A 26877-nucleotide genomic window follows, 5' to 3' on the forward strand; every position below is an offset into this window, starting at 1 on the left:
GATTTCAGAATTTAGCCGCAAACTGGGGGCTCTTGCAAGTTCAGCAGTTACAGCATCATTCACAATCACTTTGAAGGTGTCCACCTGCCAGTGCTCATGAGGTAGAAGTAATCCAAGAAGTTCTCAGCAGTCAAGAGGAGTATTTTTTGAAAAAAACAGTATACATTATATATTTTATCATTCCAGTTTAAGAGGCCCTGAGATGAGAAAGAAATCATGGTTACTTTGCAAGATGTGTAATAAGCAGAATGGGGTATGAAGTTTGATTCATGCCTGAAGTTAAACCTTTCAAAATTGTGATTTGGATGCCTTGACAAATTGTAGAGATGAGCACGGAGGTGAGTGTATACTTGTAAATGGAGTGGAGGACTTGTCAAGGTACAATAAGCACTTCCAAGTCTGCCACTAAACTCTTCCTCATTAGAGATGTATTTAGGGTGAAACAGAAAGTGTGATTTTTAAAAAAATGTCTGAAGTTCCATGTTGAATCTCATGCAGCTGTTACATTTAGGAGTGTGTTGCACTGATGTATAGGATACAATAAAGATCCTTAATTTTTAGACTGTATTTATAGAAATAGGTAAAGTTTAATATATTCTGGGGAAAGGTGCCATGAATGTATACCCATTGTGGTGTCACCTGCATGTGCTGCTGTCAATGAAGGTCTCCTGAAGATTTCTTCTAGCAGGCCATTGTGATGTTCTAAAACCTTTTTTAAAATTAAGCACAATGAAGAAAAAAACCCAAAACACTTCTTATCCATTGAAACTATTTTGTGCTCTTCCTGTTTCCATTTTGCTGGAAGAATGAGAGTATCTGAAAAATTATTTCCAGAAGAAAGGGTGAAGATGTTTCATTTGTATTTATATTTAAAGAGATTCAGTAACTGGTTATTTTTGAAATACACATTTATATTTAATAATTTTATTTTAGTAATATTATATTTTCTTTATTAAGTGAACTATTGTTACCTCAAATTACAATAAATATTTGAAAAATCTGTATTACAGTACAATGTTTTATTGCTAGGTCTACTGAAAATTCATTCTGATAATTTGGGATTCCATTTTTTAAGAACGTAAATACTTTAGCTGCAATTCAGTGAAGTGATTCTGTTCCCATTGTCACAACTGGGCCTAAGCAGTGCCTGTCAGTGAATTAGCTTTGGCAATTCACACAGCACAAAGTCCTCATTTTCCCCTTGTCCTGTCTAAGGGGCCTGTCACCCAGATGCATTGTGGGAGTACTGGGCTCAGAAATAAATCATGAGGCACATGGTCTAATTCAGTTTGGGACTGCACATGCTTACGCTTCCCCCTCATGTGCCATTTTCACAATAGCGTCATTTAGATAAATCCAGAATAATTTTCTATTATGAATTTTTAAAACATAAATCCAGAATAATTTTCATTATGAATCCTTGTACACAATGTCTGAATCTTGGGTTTGGCTTACCCCCGTATCTTTCTTTGTGGTGTGGGTAACTGTGACAGAGATCCTTCAATTGGCATAAGGCAACAGGGGAGTAAGTGGAAGGAATGACTGTGAGGGTAGAGTTACATGTGCAAAGAAAGCTAAAGGGAAAGGGGAGCTTGATGTTTCTTGTATTTCATCAGCCAGAACCCAAAAGAAAGCCTGAAAGGGGCCTCATGGAAATGGGAAGCTGGGGGTGGGGGGGGGAGGCAGTATAAAGGGAACTGAGAAAAGGGACAAATAGGAGGCATTGCTAGAGAATGATCAGGCCTGTTTGGCAAAGAATAAGTGAAATGAAGGGCCAAGGCAAGGTCATACTCTTCCCCCTACCCCAAAAATGTTCAGGTTTAATTTCCTATAACAAGAGGTAAATCTTCAGCCTATAGAAATACTATATAATGAAAATAACATATACATTAGTTTTATTTAATTAATGACATCAATTACTAAAAGCACATTCCCTTCTCCTGCAGGCGCAGTTCTGGGCAGGACTACCAGTTAGAGGGACAGGGGGATGATTACCTGGGGAAAGGGTCTAGGTCTTCTGCTTAAAGAGTAACTGGCATGCAATAATTAGAATGCTTGAAAAGGGTTGGAACACTTGACGTGCAGAAGAGCCCCAGACTTAATCCCTGGCATCCCCAGCTATAAAGCTATGGAAGGTAGATGTACCAACCTCCAGGTGACGTCAGGAAATCTGGAATTACAACTGATTTGCAGATTACAAAATTAAGTTCCCCTGGAGAAAATTACAGCTTTGACTGGTGGATTCTATGCATTACACCCCATTGAGATCCCTTCCCTTCCTAAACCAAGAATTGGCAACTCTAGAGTAGATGCTGTGAAAAAAAATCTCTGACCGAGACCTTGGAGAACCTCTTATCAGATTAAGGCACACCACTGACTTGGCTAGAGGCAAAACCAGGGGTCCCCAACATGATCCCATGGGTGCTATGGTAATTCCTGACACTTTTCTTAGCTCCTTAGAAAGTGGGTGGGGCTTCTGATTGGTCACTGGAAATTTGATAAACTTGCAGTTTTTAAAACGTTTTGGCAGCAACTGATACCACTGTGACTGAAGGTAAGCTGCAGCAGCCATTTTATGGTAATGCTACCACACTATCAGAATTCCAAAGGGGCTGGGAGGCTCAAAAGTTGGGGACTCCTGGCCCAACCGGGTTGAGGACAGCCTCTTGTATTGAGCTGTGTGCTAAACCCCACCAAGGGGTAGAACTGAAATTGGAAGAAAGATAACACACATGATATATATTTAGCTACCTGTATTTTTTTTCCTGTTTTGCACTGACTGACGATGCCTCTCTGTACCTTTAGGCCAACTCGGCACATAATTCTGGAGACAGGATGGGGGCTGTAGTCCTGTTGCTGATCCAGGAGGTCAGTGCTACCCTCTGGCTACCCTGAGATTAAAATGATGTTTTTCAACTTCTTTTTTTTGTGGTTCTCTTTAAAGTCTTTATACAATTAATAACAATTTTTTTTTAATAACGTAAGATCTTTATAAAAACCAAAGCCACAGAAATGTCATAATAAATTATTTGGTTACAAATTGGCTCATAGGTATTTGAGAGACAGATAAGAGAACAAATTAAATGGAAAGCAGTGTCAGAAGTGGAGCACATGTCTGTGCTGAAGAATCAGAGAGGAAGCAAATATCTGAGAGGAAGACAAAGACATCCCTTTCACTTATTCACACTTATTGTTAACTGTCAAAGCCTCAATAGTGACCTTTGCCTCCTTTCAGTTCAGAGCTGAATTACTCATTCTTAAATGTACTTTGAACTGTTTAGATTTAAAACAATCATTTTTATACACTAAACAGTACAAGAAATAACTGTCAGGAACAGGTTTTGTTAGAGTAAAGCCAATACATGTGTTATGTGGGTGATTTGGCCACATGGATGCTTTGAGAGATTTGTACCTTTGGAACAAATTTGAGAGTTTTGAGGACTCAGAATCTGGGGAGATGGAAGTGATAGGGAAATGCCATATAGTGGCTGATAAAATCAAGGCATCATCACTCCGTTATGTGAAAAGTGAGCTGGAAAATGACTCTTTGAGGTTGTCCCTTAGGGTTGCCAACATCAAAGTTAGCTAAGGACCATCACAAATTTGTCACAAACTTCTGCCGTAATTTTAAACCTACAACAAAGTAATGTTCTTGGAAGCAATTCAAACAATTAGCATAAATATCAAAATAGCAAGTTCATTAATATGTATGATACTTTGTCATTATTAGTTACATTTGTTTCAGTGCTTGTCTGAAAGTTGGAGAGCTGATCTCTTTGTACCTTGTGTAAAGGTAAGGGGTAGGTCAGATTAAGTCTGTCTCCTGGAGTTGCTTTGATGCATGGGCACCACTGGAAAGCTATCCGAAAACCAGAGCGGAACCTGTACACGGACACAAACACAAACCATGCGTTACATGACAGACATGGAGCAAAGTGGGCTCTGTTTCCAAGGGAATTTTTTAAAATGAAGAAGTTTCTAAAGGATTTCAGAGCAAAGCATGTTTGGGAAAGGTCAGAGAAAAGCTGGGAAACCATGGGAAGCACATGAAGATACCCACTTCCCAAAATTATTGAAGTCAGGGCATATAATTCATCATAGAAATACCCAGCATTTCCCAAGAAAACATAATTCTAGTGCTCACATCAGTGTTTTATACTCTCTACTTCCTTGACAGTGAAAAGCTCCAGGGGTTGCATGAATGTGTTTGCTTTCTTTTGGATGACAGATCATTGGAAACCAAAGTTGCCAAGCAACTGGCAGGAAATGTTGCCAACTTGATTATGTAACTTCTGGCTCAGCCTGCAAGTGCCAGCATCATGCTGGGATGATGCTCTAGCACTTGCTACAAAACTCTATAAAGTTCCTGGGAGAGAGCTACAGCATCATCCCAGCACGATGCCAGCACTTCTAGGTAGTGCTGGAAATGATGTCATTGCACATCAACAAAGATCACTGTCTCCCCCCACCCTGTTTTGCTGGCCTGCTTCCTTCCATGGACCAGATGAGCGTCAGTGGGCAACAGCAACAATGACCAGGAATTTGCACACCATTAGTGAGCAGCTGGTAAGTCTACAAGGAACTTGGACCAGATGGGCTGGAAATCTATTACAACCAGGACTTTTTTTGTAGCAGGAACTCCTTTGCATATTAGGCCACACACCCCTGATGTTGCCAATCCTCTAGGAGCTTACAGGGCTCTTCTTACTGGGCCTACTGTAAGCTCCAAGAGGATTGGCTACATCAGGGGTATGTGGCCTAATATGCAAAGGAGTTCCTGCTACAAAAACCCTGGTTACAACTGATCCCCAGGTGACAGAAATCAGTGCACTTGGAAAAAATGGATGCTTCAGAAGGTGTACTCTGGCATTATACTTCACTGAAGTGAAGTCCCCCCCCCTCCCCAAACCCCACCATCCTCAGGCTCCAACTCTGAAATCTCCAGGTATTTCCCAACCTAGAGCTGACAATCCTAAATGTCTGCCATATTTCTTTCTTTACCAATACAGCCCTAGAGTACCAAACTGAGGTAGGTAAATGAGGCAGCTCCAATTCATAAACATATGAGACCACAGCAGTGAAAATTACCTTTCAGCTGCCTATCTCTGAAGCTTACTCTGAAATTACAACTGTTCACAAGTATTTTCTTTGCACTGTGGCTGTCCTATGTCAAGAATCGCTCAGCATTGGCCTTCACCTGAGGCCTCTTCACTCCCCGGCCCCACCTCATCGGCCAGAAAGGGCCAGACTGTTCCACAGTTTCTGTTCTGAGAGCTGTCCCTGCTCTGCTCTGACACTCCCTGAAGCTTATCTCTCCACTATCTACCCAGGACTGTTTATTTTTCTGCAACCTGTTTGCTTTTAACTTTCCTTCTGATCCAGTTACACCACCCACATCTGGGTTTGTCCCTGACAGCTCTGATTTTCTGAAACTCATAATGTTGGAAACATGTAAAAATAATTATGGAGATGTTAGTATGTTGCAGCACAAACAAGATTAGCGCAACAAATGTGCAGAGCAAATGGGGGGAAAAGTTGTGTAAATTACTCCCACTTAATGTACACCCCCCTCATGCATTTACTACTAACCTTTGATTTAGACAGCAATAAATAATTGGGTTGTACATTGTGGAGCTCATGGCAAGCAAAAAGACTGCCAGATACACTTGCTGAATGTACTTCTGCTCATAGATGTCCTCCCAGAAACAGTTCAAGATGAAGTAGAGGTGATAAGGAAACCAAGAGATGGCAAATGTTATCACAACAGCAACCATTGTCCTGACAAACTGGAAAAGGAAAGGAATATTTGATTTTTGTATCATGCTTGAAGTCTGGCTTTTGCATGTGCCATGGGAGATAATCATGAAGCATTCAGTCTTTGATGATATACCACTTTGTTTTGGGAATATGTTGGCTGGACTAACATGGCAATTTACAGTCTTTTGACTGCATGTACTGGCAACAAAGGCGCCCTATGGTGCAAAGCAGTAAGCTGTAGTACGGCTGCCCAAGTTCTGCTCACAACCTGAGTTTGATCCCGGAAGAAGCTGGCTCAAGGTTGACTCAGCCTTCCATCCTTTCGAAGTTGGTAAAATGAGTACCCAGCTTGCTGGGGGGAAAGTGTAGATGACTGGGGAAGGCAATGGCAAACCACCCTGTAAAAAGTCTGCCAGGAAAACATCATGATGTGATGTCACCCCATGGGTTGGAAATGACTCGGTGCTTGCACAGGGGGACTACCTTTACCTACCTTTACTGGATATTACATTATCACTGTGCTATAGGAATCATTAGCAAATGAGGCTTCTCCTGTGGACGGGCCAATCCAGGAGATGAATGACAGATCAAATGCAACAGTAGCAAAATATCCAGCGATATCTAGAAGCAACCTTTGTGTATTTGAGAAGTAATGGCTGGACTCACAAGGGCTCTTGTGGGGGGGGGGCTCATTCCCCCACCCCTTTTCTCATCACTGGTTCCAGCTTCCCTCCTCCTGGTACCATCCTGGATTTCTCCCCATAACTATGAGCTCTCCTCTTCCCCCCAGTTGGCTAATGTTGCCAGCTCTGGCTTGGGAAATTCCTGGATATTTTGGGGTGAAGCCTGTGGAGAGCAGGGCTTGGGAAGGCAAGGGACCTAAATGGGGTGGAATACCATAGAATCCACCTCCAAGGCAGCCATTTTCTCCAGGGAACTGATCTCTGTTGTCTGGAGATCATCTGTAATACCAAGAGATCTTCAGGCCTTACTGGGAGGTTGGCAACCTTAGGTGGCCATCCAAACTATTCCTGATCTTCATTGTTGTTTTTGTTGCGATGTTTTAGTTGCAATCCAAACTATTCCTGATCTTTGTTGTTGTTTTTGTTGCAATGCAGAAGACACTGACTTTTTCCAGCCTCCAAGTTGTGGTGGGGTTTTTAGATCAAATCTTCCCTGTAGGCCTGGGGGAGTCCCCCAGGTTTGCAGAACCCTGAATCAGAGATGCAGCCAACCACTTTGTGTGAATTTGAAAAGATACTCAGAATGCACCTGGCAGGTGTGTCCATAGGGCTACCAAATTTAGCTATTAAACATTTAGCGGTCCTCAGAACGTATTATTATGCTTGTGTGGAAATGAATTTGTTAACGCATAACCTGAGCAAAAGCATGCAGACCTCTGTTGCCCGTAATGCTGGCTTGCTTCTTTCCACCGACATAAGAACATAAGAAAAGCCATGTTGGCTCAGGCCAATGGCCCATCCAGTCCAACACTCTGTGTCACACAGTGGCCAAAAAATTATATATACATATATATACACACACTGTGGCTAATAGCCACTGATGGACCTCTGCTCCATATTTTTATCTAACCCCCTCTTGAAGCTGGCTATGCTTGTAGCTGCCACCACCCCCTGTGGCAGTGAATTCCACATGTTAATCACCCTTTGGGTGAAGAAGTACTTCCTTTTATCCGTTTTAACCTGACTGCTCAGCAATTTCATCAAATGCCCACGAGTTCTTGTATTGTAAGAAAGGGAGAAAAGGACTTCTTTCTCTACTTTCTCCATCCCATGCATAATCTTGTAAACCTCTATCATGTCACCCCGCAGTCGACATTTCTCCAAGCTAAAGAGCCCCAAGCGTTTTAACCTTTCTTCATAGGGAAAGTGTTCCAACCCTTTAATCATTCTAGTTGCCCTTTTCTGGACTTTTTCCAATGCTATAATATCCTTTTTGAGGTGCTGTGACCAGAATTGTACACTGTATTCCAAATGAGACCGCACCATCAATTTATACAGGGGCATTATGATACTGGCTGATTTGTTTTCAATTCCCTTCCTAATAATTCCCAGCATGGCGTTGGCCTTTCTTATTGCAATCGCACACTGTCTTGACATTTTCAGTGAATTATCTACCATGACCCCAAGATCTCTCTCTTGGTCAATCTCTGCCAGTTCACACCCCATCAACTTGTATTTGTAGCTATGATTTTTGGCCCCAATGTGCATTACTTTGCACTTGGCCCCATTGAACCTCATCTGCCATGTTGACGCCCACTCACCCAGCCTCCAACAGATCCCTTTGGAGTTTCTCACAATCCTCTCTGGTTCTTACCACCCTGAACAATTTAGTGTCATCTGCAAACTTGGTCACTTCACTGCTTACTCCCAACTCCAAATCATTTATGAACAAGTTAAAGAGCATGGGACCCAGTACTGAGCCCTGTGGCATCCCACTGCTTACCGTCCTCCACTGTGAAGACTGCCCATTTATACTCACTCTCTGCTTCCTATTAATTACCCAGTTTTTGATGCACAAGAGGACCTAGCCTTTTACTCCATGACTCTCGAGATTACTAAGGAGCCTTTGATGAGGAACTTTATCAAAAGCTTTCTGGAAGTCTAGGTAAACAACATCTATTGGTTCTTCTTTGTCCACATGTTTGTTCACCCCCTCAAAGAAATGTAACAGGTTAGTGAGGCAAGATCTTGCCTTACAGAACCCATGCTGAGTATTCCTCAATAACTTGTGTTCATCAATGTGCCTACTCATTCTGTCCTTGATAATGGTTTCTACCAACTTTCCTGGTATTGAAGTCAGACTGACTGGCCTGTAATTTCCCGGATCTCCTCTGGAACCCTTTTTCGAGATGGGGGTGACATTTGCTACCTTGCAGTCCTCAGGAACGGAGGCAGATTTGAATGAAAGATTACATATTTTTGTCAAGAGATCCACAAGTTCAACTTTGAGTTCTTTCAGAACTCTTGGATGTATGCCATCCGGACCTGGTGATTTATTAGTTTTTAATTTGTCTATCAGTTGTAGGACCTCCTCTCTTGTCACCTCAATCTGACTCAGGTCTTTCAACACCCCTTCCAAAATAAGTGGTTCTGGAGCGGGCAAACACTTCTCATCTTCCACAGTGAAGACTGAGGCAAAAAATGCATTCAGCTTCTCAGCCATTTCCCTGTCCTCTTTCAGTAATCCTTTTACCCCTTGGTCATCCAAGGGCCCCACTGCCTCCCTGGTTGGTTTCCTGCTTCTAATATATTTAAAGAAATTTTTATTGTTGGTCTTTATGTTTTTTGCAATATGCTCCTCATAGTCCCTTTTTGCCGGCCTGATCACAGTCTTGCATTTGATTTGCCACAGCCTGTGTTCCCTTTCATTAATCTCATTTGGACTAGCTTTCCACCACTTAAAGGAGTCCTTCTTACCTTTTGCAGCTTCCATTACTTTGTTTGTTAACTATGCAGGCGTTTTCTTATTCCTGTTTGTGCCTTTCCTAACTTGTGGTATATATTTTATCTGAGCTTCTAGGATTGTAGTTTTAAATAGCCTCCAAGCTTCCCCAAGGGTTTTGACTGTATTTACCTTTCCTTTCAGTTTCCTCTTCACATGCCTCCTCATCTCAAAGAATTTACCTTTTTTAAAGTTAAACGTGGTTGTGCTGGTCTTTTGGGGCAACTCTCTATTTATACAAATGGTGAAATCAATAATGTTATGGTCACTGTTCCCAAGCGGTGCGATCACTTTTACATCTCTCACCAAGTCTTGGGTATTACTTAGGACCAAAGCCAGGATCGCCCCACCCCTGGTAGGTTCTGTTACCATCTGCTCCATAGCACAGTCACTGAGAGCATCTAGAAACTCAATCTCTTTCTCTCGACCTGAACACATATTGACCCAATCAATCTGCGGGTAGTTAAAATCACCTATGATGACACAGTTTTTATGTTTAGCCACTATCTTTAATCCTTCCATCATATTATAATCGTCCTCTATCTTTTGATTTGGTGGGCGATAACAAACTCCCATAGTTAAATTTCCTTTTGGGCCCTCTATTTCGACTCAAAGCATTTCTAGAAGGGAATCTAATTCTTTGACCTTAGTCTTACTGGACTGTATACCCTCTCTGACATACAGAGCCACCCCACCTCCAACCCTTCCCTCCTTAACCTTCCGATATAACATATCCAGGAATCACCGTGCCCCACTGATTCTCTTCATTCCACCAAGTTTCTGAAATTCCCACAATGTCTATGTTTTCCCCCAACACTAAACATTCCAACTCATCAATTTTACTTTGAACACTTCTAGCATTTGTATACAAAAATCTGTAATTTCCCAGGCCTCAAGACTTTGGCAGACACTCCATACTGTTTGTCACCATCTCAGTGGACAACTCTGATCCATTACCCGGTAGAAAAGTAACAGCTAACCTTTCATCTCTTTGAGATGAGTCCTCCTGAACCAGAGACATTTCATCTCCTGTCGGCTTTCCCCCAAGATTTACTGTATTTTTCGGACTATAAGGCACACTTCCCCCCCAAAAAAAAGTGGGGGGAAAAGTGTGTGTGTCTTATGGTCCGAAGGTACGTACCTTCAAGGGGGGGCGATCTGCTGCCTCTTCCTCTGATCCGGCGCTTCCCCCGCACCTGCCTGCCTGGCTCCATCTTCTTCAGGCAAGCGCTGGGATCGCTCCACGTGGCCCCAGCGCTTCGCAAGCGCCGGCTGCGGAGGGGGCAGCGTGCTTCCTCCTTGCCTGTGTGCCTGGCTTCAGCTGTGATGTTTAAAGCAAGCGCTGGGATCAGAGGGGGGAGGGAGCGATCCCAGCGCTTGCTTTAAACATCACAGCTGAAGGCAGGCATACAGGCAAGTAGGAAGCACCCGCCCCCTCCGCAAACCCAGCGCTTTGCGAGCGCCGGCTGTGGAGAGGGCAGCGTGCTTTCTCCTTGCCTGTGTGCCTGCCTTCAGCTGTGATGTTTAAAGCAAGCGCTGGGATCGCTCCCTCCCCCCTCCGATCCCAGCGCTTGCTTTAAACATCACAGCTGAAGGCAGGCACACAGGCAGGGAGGAAGCACGCTGCCCCCTCCGCAGCCGGCGCTTGCGAAGCGCTGGGGCCACGTGGAGCGATCCCAGCGCTTGCCTGAAGAAGATGAAGCCAGGCAGGCAGGAGCGGGGGAAGCGCCGGATCGGAGGAAGAGGCAGCAGATCGCCCCCCAGGAGGAAGGTGCGTCCTATCCTCCAGAGCGCCTTATGGTGCGAAAAATACGGTAGTTTAAAAACTGCTCTGCTATCTTTTTTATTTTAAGCGCCAGCAGCCTGGTTCCATCTGGAGACAAGTGGAGACCGTCTCTTTTGCGCAGCTCCCGCTTGTTCCAGAAAGCATCCTAGTGCCTAACAAACTTAAACCCTTCCTCCTTACACCTTCATCTCATCCACACATTGAGACTTCTAATTTGTGCCTGTCTCTCCTGCCCTGCACGTGGAACAGGTAGTACTTCTGAGAAGGCTACCTTGGAGGTCCTGGCCTTAAGTCTCCTGCCTAGCAGCCTAAATTTTTCCTCCAGGACCTCACGACTGCATTTCCCCACATCGTTGGTGCCAACATGCACCACGACCACTGGCTCCTCCCCAGCACTGTCTATCAGCCTATCTACTACACTCATAATGTCCGCTACCTTCGCATCAGGCAGGCAAGTCACCATATGGTCAGTTTTGCCACCCAGCTGTCTACTTGCCTAAGGATCGAATCACCAACTACCAAGACCCACCCTCTCTCCCTGCCCAGGGATGGTTCCTTGGCGCGAAAGGATTCCCGCTCACCAACTGAAGAAGAAGTCCTTTCTGAGGGCGCATTCCCCTTATCCTCAGCATGGTGCCGTGTTCCCTCTCGACCCTCATGCTCCCTGGCAGCAATGGGGCCGCCAAGTTCGGAGTAGGGCTCATCTAATACGTCCCCGAGAGTCTTCCCTGAGTGCCTAACTCACTGTCTCTGCTTCTCCAGGTCAGTCACCTCGGCCTCAAGGGTACAAACTCGTTCCCTGAGGACTAGGAGCTCCTTGCATCGAGAACACACCCAAGACTTCTGTCCTCTGGGCAGATAGTCATACATGTGACACTCAGTGCAAAACACAGGAAAGCCCCCACCCCCCCGACCAGATGACCTACACTGCATTAGACCAATAGACGCAATCCCACAAGAACCAAGGTCTGATATTTGCCTCTCACTTCCTTGTAGACAGAGCACTGGGGTGTGTTAACTTAAAAGGGATATTCCTGTGATGATCATCTAAGGCAGCAGAGGGCAGTTGCTGAAGAGGAAATGAAAAAACAGGGCCTGATCACCATGTTGTCATCATCCTTTCTAGGAATGGAAGCGAAACTACAAAGTACTACAAATCCTCAGTTCTTTTTCATGTCACTATGTCATTAGACAGAGCTTTGATCAGTTCATAACAACTACTAACCTTTTTTTTGGCCAGAATCTGATGCTGGTAGTAGACCTTGTTGGTGTGGTCTCCAGGAATGGAATTATTCCACAAAGTCATTCCTATTATACTGTATGTGACAAACATCACCATAAGAGGAATCAGGTAAGTCAAAACAATCACTGTAATGTGATACCTGCAAAGAAAAAGGCAAGTGAATTATAATAGAGCTTAAAGCACCCCACAAATCAGCTTTTTGAGCTGGGAAACAAATGTTTTTAATAAGGGGAAGTTGCTGATTTACCAAGGATACTTCTGCTGCAGTCTTCAGCCTCCTAGAGTTATGACCCTCAACACTGTGTCTCTGAGTAGTGTGTTTCCTGGGGCCAACTTGCTTCTTCCCCCAAGCATATCTTCCCGAGAGCAAAGAGCCAGTCCTGGCTTTCCTCCACCTCACTGGAGCAAGAGACTTTGGAGTTCAGACGATATTACCTTTTTTAGAGAGCACCCATCCAAAAATAGCTGCCCCTGTCATAGATCTTGATTTCCTAACCATTTTGGGTTTTCAGTCCATCTTGCTCAGTTCTTATGTTCCCTGCAGCCCTCATCTCACATTGTTTTTGTTCATGCTGGTCCTATGACCAGTGGTCAAAAAGGGCTCCTCTGGGCAGGGTTGGTGCGTGGGAGTAGGTAAAGTAGGCAATCGCTTAGGGCGCCACGTGGCCTAAGGGGCACCACTGGGCGCCCCCTCCCAGACGCATTACTCTGGCTCCTGACCACTGTCACCTTGCATTCTCCCATCACCAAGCTGCCCTCAACAAAGCCAAGCCACCCCCCTCTCCCCAATGTGCAACTTGGTCTCCCACCTCATCCTATCCCACCACCCTTTTTCTTGGTGTGGCCAGCAAGCACTTATTCTCACAATTTTTTAAATAACATATCACATTTTTTTTAAAAAAAATTAAAATTCAAAATTAGTAAATTCAAAATGTGAAAAGTTTCAAGTTTGGCGCTCTTCATTTCCCCTATATTTTTAATAAAGGGGCCCCCTCGCTAGTGGGTGATTCACCTACGGCGCCAGAAAGCCTAGCACTGGCCCTGCCTCTAGGATTGCCAAGTCCCTCCTGGCAACGGGCAGGGGATGGGGGGACTTACCAGGAGAAGGCCCAGGCCACATCACCTATATTGCACAGGAAGTGATGTCATCAAACTACCAATGTCACTGTGATGCTTTGGAATTTAGAAAAAAACCTCCATGATAAAAATAGCTTCTACCATAGAGTTTTTGCCCAAATACCAAAGTGTTGCCTGGACATCACTGGCACAATGACATCACTTCTGGTGTAACCTGGCTAGGTTTGCCAATCCCCAGGTCCCAGCGGGGGTTCTTCTGCTTTCCCAGGCTCCTTCCAGCCACCAGTCAGCTGGCTGGCGGTGGGAAGCCCCGCCCCCACACCATCATGTGCCTTTCCCCCTCTGAAGGCTTCAGTCTCCGATTGAAAGGCTTCCTCTTGGGATGGTGTGTCTGTGTTACTTTGAAGAAGTTGGCAGCAACTCATGAGTAGAGATGCCAATCCCTCGCTTCAGAGTCGCTAGAAAGGTAGGGGGGGGGGAGGGAAATGTCTGCTGGGCACTTTATTATTCCCTATGTGGAGATCGATTCTCATAGAGTATAATGGGGGATTAATCTGGAGGTATCGGGGGCTCTGGGGGGCTGTATTTTGAGGTAGAGGCACCAAATTTTCCGTATGGCATCTAGTGCCTCTCCCCAAAATACCCCCCAAGTTTCAAAATGATTGGATCAGGGGGTCCAATTCTAAGAGCCCCAAAAGAAGGTGCCCCTACCCTTCATTTTTCCTATGGAAGGAAGACATTTAAAAAGGTGTGCTGTCCCTTTAAATGTGATGGCCAGAACTCCCTTGGAGTTCAATTACGCTTGTCACACCCTTGCTCCTGGCTCCGCCCCCAATATCTCCTGGATCCACACCCCAAAGTCTCCTGGCTCCACCCCCAAAGTCCCCAGATATTTCTTGAATTGGACTTGGCAACCCTAAATCCGGCCATGTGGTCTGGGCCTTCCTCTTTTTCCTGGTATGTCTCCCTGCTGGCAGCTGGGGGACAAGACCTGGCAGTGGGTGACCCCTACCTCCACAATAGGGTCTGGCAACCCTCTCCTTTTGTCATCAGTGAAGCTGGCAGGATCCAACTGTCTGTTATTCCCTGGCTGCAAATAGCAGCCATTTTGTGATTGGCCCCACCTCCCATGGCAGTCCTTTGTGAGCTGCCCACTACCCCTTTTCAATGTTCAAGAGGGTTGCAGACAAGAAGAAGAAGAAGAAGAAGAAGAAGAAGAAGAAGAAGAAGAAGAAGAAGAAGAAGAAGAAGAAGAAGAAGAAGAAGATGATGATGATGATGATGATGATGATGATGATGATGATGATGATGATATTGGATTTATATCCCGCCCTACACTCTGAAGAGTCTCAGAGCGGCTCACAATCTCCTTTATCTTCCTCCCCCACAACAGACACCCTGTGAGGTGGGTGGGGCTGGAGAGGGCTCTCACAGCAGCTGCCCTTTCAAGGACAACCTCTGCCAGAGCTATGGCTGACCCAAGGCCATTCCAGCAGGTGCAAGTGGAGGAGTGGGGAATCAAACCCGGTTCTCCCAGATAAGAGTCCGCATACTTAACCACTACACCAAACTGGCTGTCCACCAAACTGGCTCTCCACATTAAAATATTTACCATCTGCTCTCCACAATTCAAATAACAACAATGGCCTGCATTCTTAGTTAGTGAAGCTTTGGTTCTCCTTGAACTAAAAGGGGGAAAGGGGTGTGACAAACTCAGGAAGAGAGATAAGCATGTTTGTTGCAACTCAAGGGATTTCCAAGGCTTCCCTTTGCCACAAATAGCAAATATCACAGTCTTAAGGCATCTCTGTTATTTCTCCCTCCTTGCCTAAAGGAAAAGGAGCAGAAAATGTGACAGGAACCAAGTCTTGCTTTGTCATTTTGCATAATTTCCTTCCCCTTCCTTCTGCATCCACGTATTCCCAATCATCATATTTTCTCTAGTTATTTTTTCATCACCACATTTAAGAAAGCATACCTGATTGCATTAGATATGGCGATATGAGCCAGATGCTCTGCCTTTTATGTTCTTTGTTAGTGCAATGACTGAGGACCACCCACACTTCTTTCACTTCCCTGCTCTTTTGTTTTCTGTTTGGACAGTCCTGGACATTTAATGCCCCTTTCCCCCATCCATTTTTCACTTTATTTGGTTGCGTCTTTAAAAAGACTGGAACCAGACATTGAGGCAGCTAAAGGCCTGGTGCTGTAAACAACAGACCTGTGTCTCCTTTTCATCTAGGGATACTGTGTGTAATGCTCTTCACTACAGTGCTATAGCCAGGTATTTTAGTATACTGGCCGCTTGGAGGTTTGCTGAATGTGCATTTGGGACTTATGGCATGCTTTTGACAATTTGAAATGACAGATGTGTATTCTTCATTGATGCTGAGAAAAGTAAAATGAGAAGATACCCTTGATTACACTTGGGGAAGTTAGGAGGCCTGTAAGTTGGTTTTCAGAGCACCGTTTAGCCAAAGTATGAGGACTTTTGTCCTTTGTGGATGCCACCTTATTTTAAAGTTACTTCTCTATTGTAGAAGATCACAGTGTCAGGAAAAAGCAGGGATGTCTCTTGTTTCAGAAAACCATAAAGGCCATTAAACCCCATAAAACAAACAGTGAATATGCAGTGTCCTTTATTATTATTGAATGTGTTGACCCATTTGGTTCCATAAGGTATTTAAAAAGTTCAGTCCTGTTACCAGGTTTTTTTGGTTCTTCTAACTAGTACTGACCATAGACCTTTTCAATGGCGCCACTCTGGTGTTCTCTCTTTCCCTGAAATAAGGAGTATTGATTATCAAAATACATTTCTGGTGTAGGGTTTTTGGAAAGTACTTACATCATTTTATGCTTCTGTCCAGCGTCATCTGGCCAAGCAACCACACATTTAGTTGTTCCATTATCAATTATAATTTTTGCATAAAAGAACTGTGGGAAAGCAAGCCCAAAAGCAAGCAGCCATATTGCTCCTATTATCACTTTGGTGTTCCCAGAAGAAAGCTTTTGCTTAAAGGGATAAATTATTGCCATGTACCTAAGAGTTAAAAAAAGAAGAGGCATTATTCAATTGAATAATTGAAAACACCCAATTCACATTACGTGAGAACAAATTCAACCCAACTCCTTTTTCTTGTATTACTTCTTTAACATTATTATGATTATTAGTGAAGTTATACGCTTAACATACATAAAAATAAAATTCAAAATTAATAGAGCTGTATGGCCAGACCTTTTCAAGGTGTTTCAGAAACATGAAGAAATGATCATTTGCTATCTTTTTTTACTAGTGCCTAGAAGTGGCTGATTGAGGTTGATATTTCACTCTCTTTCATAATAAGAAAGAAACAGCACATTCGCCACCCTTCTTGCCTCTTTTAAAATATAGAGAGAGCTGTGACCATTTCTCTCTCACTTGCAGAGTCATCAGCACTGATAGGGAAGCCCAGCCTTCTTGAATAACAGACCCTCACTCACCCAGAGTTATTGGGGTTGCGGCTCAAAACACTGTTCCATTCCCACTTTGCCACCATTTATTCATATCCTGTCATACATATATAGACCAACACATTAATTTGTGTTTGTGTGTGTTTCTTTCCCTTAGATAGGCAGCCCATAGGGTTAAACAAACACAAGAAGTTAACTTTTATTTATGGCATTACTGTAACACTGAAGAAAGTAAAGTTTTGCTTCCATTGCACTTTTGAACTGTGGTCCTGTTCCCATAACTGGGATCCTTTGGTTATGAATTGTCTATATTCAGCCCACTATAAGCTACTCCTCTCCTCAGTGTCACTGACAGGCAGACATCCTCCTTTTCCTTCTCAACTCCTCCACTGGCCAACTGCCAACTGCTAAAATGCTCTTTCCAACTGACTCTCCCCAACATTCCTCAGCTTTCATTGGTCACTTTGAGGGAGAGGCAGAACCTGGCCTGTCTGTCACAGCTTTCTACCTGGAGAAGCTAGCACAAGGGAGCCATATACATTAGCCTGCACGTGTCGGCTGTACAGAGTAAAGCACTCGTCAGTGAAACTGAATAGAAAGTTCACTGAAACTGGATCAGGCTCTTGGCCATCCAAATCACTTTGACAATCTCCACACTGTTCTACATTATACTCCATGCAATTTATACCTTAACTCTATTTCTGCAGGGTCAGGATTGTGAACTAAATGGCAACTGGGATGGCCTTCAAGGCCTTGTTTTTTCCTGCCTGTTTTTAATGGGCCTGATTTATTTATTTAGCCTTGGGAAGTTATGAGTCACTTCCCCCTTTCTGGGAGTGCTCTCTGGGACTTGTGCCCCTGAGCAATCGCAGTGACATGTTATGCTTTTCCTCTCACACCTGTTCTGAACGGTCATGTTAGACTGCTGACTGAAGCATTACTTGGAGGGCAATGTCCTCTTGTATAAATGTACTCTGTAATAGTAGAAGCACTTTTTTATTGTGCGATGCACAGGGAGCAAACCTAAGCAAGTCTACTCAGAAATCAGTCTCATTTTAGTCAATGGGTCTTACTCTCAGGAAAGTGTTCTTAGGACTGTAACCTCAGGGAATTTTTTTTTAAAAAAATCATATACAGTTAAATTATTGGTGCTGCTAACTTTGACCTGAATTGATAGCCTTTGCTTTGTTGGAACTGCAAATGCTTTTGCACTTGGAGAACTATAGCCGTGTAGAAGCACCCACAGTACCTGCATAGTGGGAAAAGTATGTTCTGCACATATTGGGAAAAAGAAATTGGCTACCGTAATCAAAACAAAAAGAAGTTATTGTACATTTTTGTAAAATGCACCACCAAGGAATCACAGCTTCTTAACTATTTTCTTCATAGAATTTTGACAACTGTACAAAAGGCAGAAATTCAACAGGTGTAGCTTCTCAGGTATTAAAAAGGTAGAAGTCTTATGGGGCTATAAGGTTTGTTTATAATTTAATGCTCTAGTTACTTCTGTATTACTGCTGCATCTGTGCCCATACACATAGGTGTGGAACAGTTGGATTAGCCACGGTTCCTTTTGTTGTTGTTCATTCGCACAGTCGAGTCCACCATCCTGCTCAAATTCGTTACGTCAGTAACACTGTCCAGCCATCTCATCTTTTGTCGTCCCCTTCTTCTTTTGCCTTCTGTCTTTCCTAGCATCAGGATCTTCTCCAGGGAGTGCTTCCTTCTCATATGGTGGCCAAAGTATTTGAGCTTCAGCTTCAGCATCTGACCTTCCAGGGAACAGTCTGGGTTGATTTCCCTTGGGACTGACTGATTGGATCTTCTTGCAGTCCAAGGGACTCTCAAGATTCTTCTCCAGCACCACAGCTCAAAAGCATCTATTCTTCTGTGCTCGGCCTTCCTTATGGTCCAGCTCTCACAGCCGTACATTACTACTGGGAATACCATCGCTTTGACCATACGGACTTTTGTTGGCAGAGTGATGTCTCTACTTTTTATTATACTGCCAGGTTCGCCATAGCTGTCCTCCCAAGGAGCAAACGTCTTTTAATTTCATAGCTACAGTCACCATCTGCAGGGATCTTGGATCCCAGAAATGTGAAGTCTGTCACTACTTCCATCTCTTCCCCTTCTATTTGCCAAGGTGTGATGGGGCCAGATGCCATGATCTTAGTTTTTTTGATGTTGAGTTTCAAGCCTACTTTTGTGCTCTCCTCTTTCACCCTCAACAAGAGGTTCTTTAAGTCCTCCTCACTTTCTGCCATTAGAGTAGTGTCATCTGCATATCTGAGGTTGTTGATGTTTTCCCCGGCAATCTTAATTCTTAATCTTTACTCAGGGCTTTTTTTGGTAGAAAGAGCCCAGCAGGAATTCATTTGCATTTTAGGCCACACCTCCTGACATCACTGTTGTTTCACACAGGGCTTTTTGTAGAAAAAGTCCAACAAGAACTCATTTACATATTAGGCCACACACCCCATCACCAAGCCAGCCAGAACTGCATTCCTGTGCGTTCCTGCTCAGAAAAAGCCCTGCCTTTACTTATACACACACAAGAACAACTTTTAGTGTGAGACCACACTACAATGGGATGTGTGAGAATGATGAACAGGGACAGTCTTTTCCACCTGATCTGCTTCTACGGTACCTTCTCATGAGGATGAGAAAGGCCTACTTGCTTTGTCCCACCCACATAGGATTGCCAGGTGTGTGTAGGAACGTTCTAGGAACAGCAGGGAGGCCCTGCCTACATACAGTGATGTGTCTATGACACTGCCCACATGACCTAGAAGTGACATCACTTACAGGACATCAGTGAAGCTGGTATTTGGGCAAAATCTCTATGGTAAATTTGGCTTCTACCATGCAGTTTCCAAATCCTAGTTTGGCCATTGTATAGATTGGTGCTAAGCGCAATAATAAATAAATAAATAACTTGTGTCTTCTTGTTTCTCAACAATGACAGCATTTGATAGTATTTTATAAGCAATAGCATTATGGCATAGACCTTATGTTTTATAAAACTGGATGCTCAATATTGCTTTACATTTAAAAAAAAAAATTATAGGTACTTTTCCAAGAATCACCAAAGAGTAAATGTCAAGAGAAGAAAATAAACACAGAGGTATAAATTTTTTTTTTGGCAAGCTGTAAGGATATACACGATATATCTATTACAAACAGTTCTTGATTTCAAGCCAAGAAAAGCAATTTCTAAAAGAAAGTCACTGTTCTTTCTCAAAACAGATTTATTATTGTTTGAACTACCATGTTTTACTTCAACACAGCAAATTTTGAGCCCAGTGGCACCTTTAAGACCAACAAAGTTTTATTCAAGGTATAAGCTTTCCTATGCAGGCACACTTTTCCTGGTACAATGGAATGGAAATTACCAGTCCATACATACAGGTACAAGGTGAGCAGTAAATTAGCAAACAGCATAATAAGGATGTTTAACAGATTCAAGGAACAAACATCTTCATTATTCTGTACGCTAAGTTACTGCTCACCCTCTACCTATGTGCATGGATTGGTAATTTCCATTTCATTGTATCTAAAGAAGTGTGCATGCACCTGAAAGCTTATACCTTGAATAAAACTTCGTTGGTCTTAAAGGTGCCACTGGACTCAAACTTTGTTCTGCTACTTCAGACCAACATAGCTACCCACCTGAATTTGTTTTCAACACAGATCATTAGTTTGATCTGTACATTAGTAAATATAACTTGCATTTTTCTATTTAAACCACATTTTAACACCAGTTTAGAACCCTGATTTGTGTGGAGGATACAAACTCTAGCTTGCCCAGGTGCCTACATTCAGAAGTCATAACAGACAGGAGTTTGGAAAAATAGGAAACTTTCCATTGTGGTGTGAGCACAAGGAGAGAAGGGAGGGCATACATGAACACAGCAGTCCAGCAGTTTTATTGCCTGTCACAAGCAATCATGTTTATCATGATGTCAGAATGCATTCACAGATATAGTTGCCATTGTAATCTCAAACCAAGCCTCGCTCAACTGAAGGCACATTTCAAATGATAGCTGGGGGAAAATCTCATTTTCCAGATCTAGCAATCAGATGATATAAAGTCCCGGTTTGTTTTGTTACGAAAACAAATCCTTGTGGAGTAGTAATATGTTGGGTATTTCCCAAAGGGGATTTATAGGTGAAAGATGTTTGGGAAGAAATCAGCAGGATCTTTCAAAATTTCCTGATGAAGGCCAAAGGTAACTAATTAGCATTGTTCTGTCATTAACAATAGGTGAACATTTGGATGTTTCCTGCAATATGGGTTATGACTCACTGCTGTTAAATCTAGAACAAAATAGGAGTCAGTTGCAGCTTTAAGACCAACGTAGTTTTATTCAGAACGTAAGCTTTCGTGTGCATGCACACTTCTTCAGATGAGGAATGAGGTACAGTAAGCAGAGCCACATATAGCTGGTGGGGTTTGGAATGCAAAGTGGTACAAAGTTAAAATCCAATAGGAGAATAGTAAAATTAACATTCAGAAAACCTTTGATCTGGGTTGCATTAGCATGGGAAACCATAAAACAGTAACATGTCAGAATGTGAAAATGCCTGTTAATTATTCTATTGCTAATAAACCTGGGTCAAAATTAGGACATTTCTTTCCCAAAAGTTTTTCCTGTCTAACTAATTTACCTTTTAACATGTAACATAAATATATACATAATTCTAGTTTGCCATTAGGAAAAAATACATTAAAATATAGTGGAGATGGGTTTAGTATATGTAATGAGATAAACAGCCAATATCCCTTGTCTGTCAATACAAAAGCATTATTCTGAAACAATATCCTAAAAGATAAATACATTGGAATACTGTGGATATATCGCCATACTTGGTGAAAGTGGGTTTAGCATATGTAATGAGATTAAAAAAAAAACAACAACAACATCTCTGTTTAGTCCTGGGGAGGTGTTTGTTCCAAGTTTCATAATAGTTTGTAATTCAGCAATTCCCCTCTCCATTCTGTTCTTGAAGTTCTGAGAGTGGGTTTAGCATATATAATGAGATAAAAAAACCAATATCTCTGTTCAGTCCTGGGAAGGTGTTTGTTCTAAGTTTCATAATAATTTGTAATTCAGCAATTTCTCTCTCCATTCTGTTCTTGAAGTTCCTTTGCAGTAAAACAGCTACTTTGAGATCACCCATTGAATGCTTTGGAAGGTTAAAGTGTTCCCCCACAGGTTTCTTAGTTCTGTAATTCCTAATGTCAGATTTGTGTTCATTTATCCTTTGGCGGAGGGTTTGTCCTGTGTGCCCTATGCAGAGAACTGAAGGGCATTGTTGGCATTTAATGGCATATATAATGTTGGAAGATGAGCAAGTGAATGAACCTGAGACGGTGTAGTTAATGCTGTTAGGTCCAATGATTGTGTTGTCTAGGTGTATGTGGCAGCAAAGTTGGCACTTGGGTTTATTGCGAGCTCTGGTACCAGTGTCCATGCTCAGATGAGATGTTGTATTGTTGTGGGTGAGGAGTTGTTTGAGATTAGGGTGCTGTCTGTGTGCAAGCAAAGGTTTACCCCCCAGTACTTTTGAAAGAGAGCTGTAACTATTCGATAAGTTGTAAGTTGTTGGTGATACGTTGAACTGTTTTCAGTTGGGAGTTGTGTGTGACCATTAGTGGTGTTCTGTTATTGTCTTTTTTGGGTTTGTCTTGTAGCATGTTTTCTCTGGGTATCATTCTGGCTTTGTTAATCTGTTTCCTGATTTCATCAGGTGGATACTTTAGTTCCAAAAAGGTTTGTTGTAGATCCCTCAGGTGACAGCAGGATTGGAGCAAATGCGGCTGTAGCGTAGAGCCTGGCTGTATACAATGGATCGTTTGGTATGTTTGGGGTGGTAGCTGGAGGCATGCAGGTATGTTTGTCGGTCAGTAGGTTTCTGGTATAAGGTAGTGTCTATGCATCCATTGTGTATTTTAACAGTGGTGTCCAGAAAATGTATTTATTTCATAGACTGGTTCATTGTCAGGTTGATGGTGGGGTGGAAGTCACTGAATGCCTGGTGAAATGCATCCAGGGCTGTTAAATCTAGTATTGGATGAAGAGAGTTTTGGCTCCGGGAAGATTATACCCTGGAAATCCTTTTTAAGATGCTTTAAGGTGCTACTAGATTTGAATCTTACTGTTAAAGGATCTGCATGTGAACAAAGACTTAACTGAAAATGCTAAACATGGAGAATCTTTTATATACAATTCCCCTTTTGCAGTGGCAAATCCCAGCTCCCTCATTGGTTGGATATGGGGTATCAACTATTGGTTAATGAGGTGTCCGTCACTGTCTCTGGCCTCCCATTACCTGACACCCCTGCCTACTGCAGGCCCAGGAATGTTGAATAAACAGCCAAAACAGTCTTACCTCAGAGACAGACACATCTCTGATGCATCTCTGTGTCTTCTTTGTCAACCACAGGGAGCGTTTCCTCAGAGGGCATGGCTGTTCCACCTTTACTGTCTTTCTTGCCTTTTTCCTGTCACTCCTTCTCTGCCTGCTTCCTTCAGCCTTGCCCTAGGATTATTATTTGAGAAGAGGGTTGCAAACTCCAGGTTGGGAAATTCCTGAGATTTGAGAGGTGGAGTCTGAAGAGGGTGGAGTTTGAGGGATGGGACCTCAGACAGGTACAATGCTATAGACTCCAAACCGATAAGTTCCTCCTGAGGAACAACTGTTGCCAATCTCCAGGTGAGAACTGGAGATCACTCAGAATTGCAACTAATCTCTAGATGGCAAAGATAACTTCCCCTGGAGAAAATGTCTGCTTTGCAGGGTAGACAGATAAGCAGGATGCTTGAGACCAACAACGTTATCAGAGTCAGACTGTTGGTCTGAAAAGTATCATTAAAGGCCTCTGAGGCAGAACTCATTGGAGCCAGTCCTGACTATGGCTGCCAGTTTGAGGTTGGTGGGAAATTCCTGGAGATTCTGTGGTGGAGTTTGAGGAGGGCATAGGAGTTAGGGGCTTCAGAGTGGGGAATGCCAGACACAGGTTCTTGTTGTGGAAGCTGACTGGGTGTTTTTGGACTAGTCACAGACTTCAAGTCTAACCTGCCTCAAAGGGTAGTTGTTCAGATCAAAGGTGGGGGGGGGAGAGGAGAATAATGTAAACTGCTTTGGTCTTCCCCACACTGTGGAGAAAGATTGTCCTTTTCCTATGTAGAGGCTGCAGGGAGAGGAAAGGCAATGGAAAACTGAAGTCAGAGGTGCCAATAAAGGGAAGGAGATAGAGTTGCCAACTCCAGGTTAGGAAATCACTGGAGATTTAAGGGGACGGTGGGGCTTGAGGAGGGATGGGACCTCAGGTACAATGTCATTTCCTCCTGGAGAACCACTGTTGCCGATTTCCAGGTGAGGGCTGGAGATCACTCAAAATTATAGCAGATCAGCTCCCCTTGAGCAGATCACAGAATTAGAGATCAGCTCCCCCTGAGGTGTGGTGGGGGGGAGTGAATGCCTTCACTTGGGTGGGTGTGAAGACAGCAAGGGGGGGCATTCACCCAGAGCCTCTTTCTAGAGCCCGTTGTATTTTTTTCTCCACAACGGGCCTTATTCCTAATAAAGTAATAATTCAGGATCAACATGTCCCCTATATTTTTTACCACAAGTTCTGGATTCCTAAAGAAGCTGAAGATTTTTTTTATAGTACACAGAAATGACATCACTGTATGAATCACCTTCTTCACCATGAAAATGGTATTTAAATCTTCTCAAACTGGATCCTCTTGATTGTAATGTATTAAAGCTGTTGCTTTAGCTGCATTATTTTATTTCCTGCGTACAATATTCATAGGTCACTTTAATCTAAAAGTGTAAGTAGTTCACAATAAATTAACCTGAACCAGAAATGAACATTGTTCACATTTGGGGATTACTCCTAAATTTAGACTTTTTCAGGATTACTCCCTTGGAGTACCCATTTCTGGGATGGTAGGCCAGTGTCTCATTTCTTAAAACCAGCCCACCATTCTTTCCACAGTTCTCTTCCACTTCTGCAGTAGTGACTGAGGGGTAAAGGCAGGCTGAGCTATTCTAGAGGTTTGCCCCTGTGTCCCAGGGGGCTCCTGTGGCTGACCTCCTTGGGTGTGTTCTTGCACAAAGACATAGTTTGTTTCTGGGCTGAAAATTCAATGCACTGGAAATCTCAAAAGCAAGGTTCTAGCCATTATGGTTGCAAATATAGGCTTGGAACAAGTCTCAAAAGGCAGGAGACTATGTAGTATTTGCAGGAGTCATGGTGCAGTGAGTCTTCAAAGCTCTTTAAGGCTCCTTGCCTCCCATTATGGCTAATCAAATAAACTATGCAAAAGAAGAAGATATGGATAACATATACTAGGCATATAATTTCAATTATGCTGGAACAGAATTTTGTTTTGTTAAAAATAATATTAGCACAGAGTATATACAAATCTTGTTAGGGAAGGTTTCATAAGACTAAAAACTTTAGGCTAAAGTCATGTAATTTTGTTTTAGTTTACACAGTCTAAAAAGAAAATTTTTGTCTCAAACTATTTGCATACCTGTACTGCTAGAAAAAAGTGAAGATTAAGCTTTTAAAGAAAAATGTTGGTTAAAAAGACTGGGCTGGGTTCCTTCAGCCCAGTCTTTAAAGTATAAAGGAACACTTTGAAAAAAAATGAGATAATAAAATGTGGCTCAAATACAAAACTTGCATTTCTTACCTCTCAGCAGCAACAGCAGTCATAGAATAAATGCTCACAAACATTGCTGTAATAGGAACCAAGTTAAGAAACCGACAGAATCCCTCGCCAAAATACCAAACGTTATGGCAGGCATAAATGAAATTGAACACTGTGTTCAAGGCAGCATTTAGCAGGTCAGAAAGAGCCAAATTAACAATGAAGTAGTTGGTGACAGTCCTCATCCGTCGATGAGAGAGGATAATCCAAATGACTGTGCTGTTGCCCACCACTGATGCAATGACTGTAGATAAATAGATGATAGCCCAAAGAGCTATTTGCCAGCCAGGCTGATAAAATGCTGTCTGGTTGCCATCGTCCATAAAAGGACCATCCAGGGAAATGTTGGTAATAATATCTGAGGAGGAAGCTGTCTTCATATCTTTCTTCAGCTCTGTGTTTAAAAAAACTGCTCCAGAGTTGTATAACTTTCTTGCCACAGTCATAGCACCACAGCTATTAATTCCTAGATCAAGTTAATACATCACACGCAGATTTCCAAACACAAAATGAAGTTCCAGAGGGAAGTGATTCTTGTTCTTCTGTACCCTGTTGCACTACAGATCCACTGGTATAAGTCACAACATATATTTGGTGTTAATGATAATTAGAAACAACAGATCTCTGATGAGGAAAGCCATCTTAAAAGTCAAAGTATCAAATTATTGCAACTCTAGGGGGAAAAAAGATTAATGTTTAGTTTCTGGAGACACCATGGACCAATACTGCCGCTTCCAATTAGAGTTTAGCTCTCTCGCCTTCTGTAAAAGCTGAAACATGAAGCAAGCAGCCAAATGAAATAAATTTCCCAGAGGCTTAATGGCATTCTGAAAGAAGGTGGACACTTGTATATACAAATGCTAACCCAGCGCCATAAAATTTCATGGAGTCAGTATTTCATTTTTCCTCCAGTGTCTTGTAGTAATCTTCATAATTTTGATTGCTCTCAGGTTTTAAGCGAACAGGGTAGGAGATATCACCCTATTGGGAGCAAAATATTTATTCCTTGCACATTCACTTATCACATTTGACTTCAGTGGGAGTTTCAATAAGCAAAGAATTCAGAACTTGGCTTGTAGAATGCCATAAATATTATAACAGACTGAGAAGGCATCACTAAAGCAACTATAAAGAAGACAGTATAATTATTTAGCAGCAGAAGAGAAGCAGTATTTAAAAAATTGAAATGTTTGTGATCTACACAGATAGTGCATACGTCAAGAATTTTTATACTGCACTGGAAACAATGGCTGTGATCCCAACCGTGGTACACAATGTACTCCCTATGCACTATGACTTTACAGCTCCCCTTTCAGAAGCATGGCTGTGTCCCCAAAAGCTTTTGCATCAGGGCTACTCTAGAAAGA

General features: G+C 42.8%; 1 protein-coding gene across 1 annotated transcript; it reads right to left on the reverse strand.

Moving 5' to 3' along the window:
- Positions 1-3359: 3359 nt before the first annotated feature.
- On the reverse strand, positions 3360-26409 carry TACR2 (tachykinin receptor 2). Its single transcript, XM_060241169.1, has 5 exons — positions 25493-26409; positions 16174-16368; positions 12234-12390; positions 5590-5786; positions 3360-3882 (listed from the first exon to the last, which is right to left on the reverse strand). Exons 1-5 carry the CDS (start codon positions 25954-25956, stop codon positions 3684-3686), a joined length of 1212 nt encoding a protein of 403 aa, XP_060097152.1. The 5' UTR covers positions 25957-26409; the 3' UTR covers positions 3360-3683.
- Positions 26410-26877: the final 468 nt, after the last annotated feature.

The sequence above is a fragment of the Heteronotia binoei genome, chromosome 6, assembly GCF_032191835.1.
Source record: "Heteronotia binoei isolate CCM8104 ecotype False Entrance Well chromosome 6, APGP_CSIRO_Hbin_v1, whole genome shotgun sequence".
Taxonomy (NCBI): Eukaryota; Metazoa; Chordata; class Lepidosauria; order Squamata; family Gekkonidae; genus Heteronotia; species Heteronotia binoei.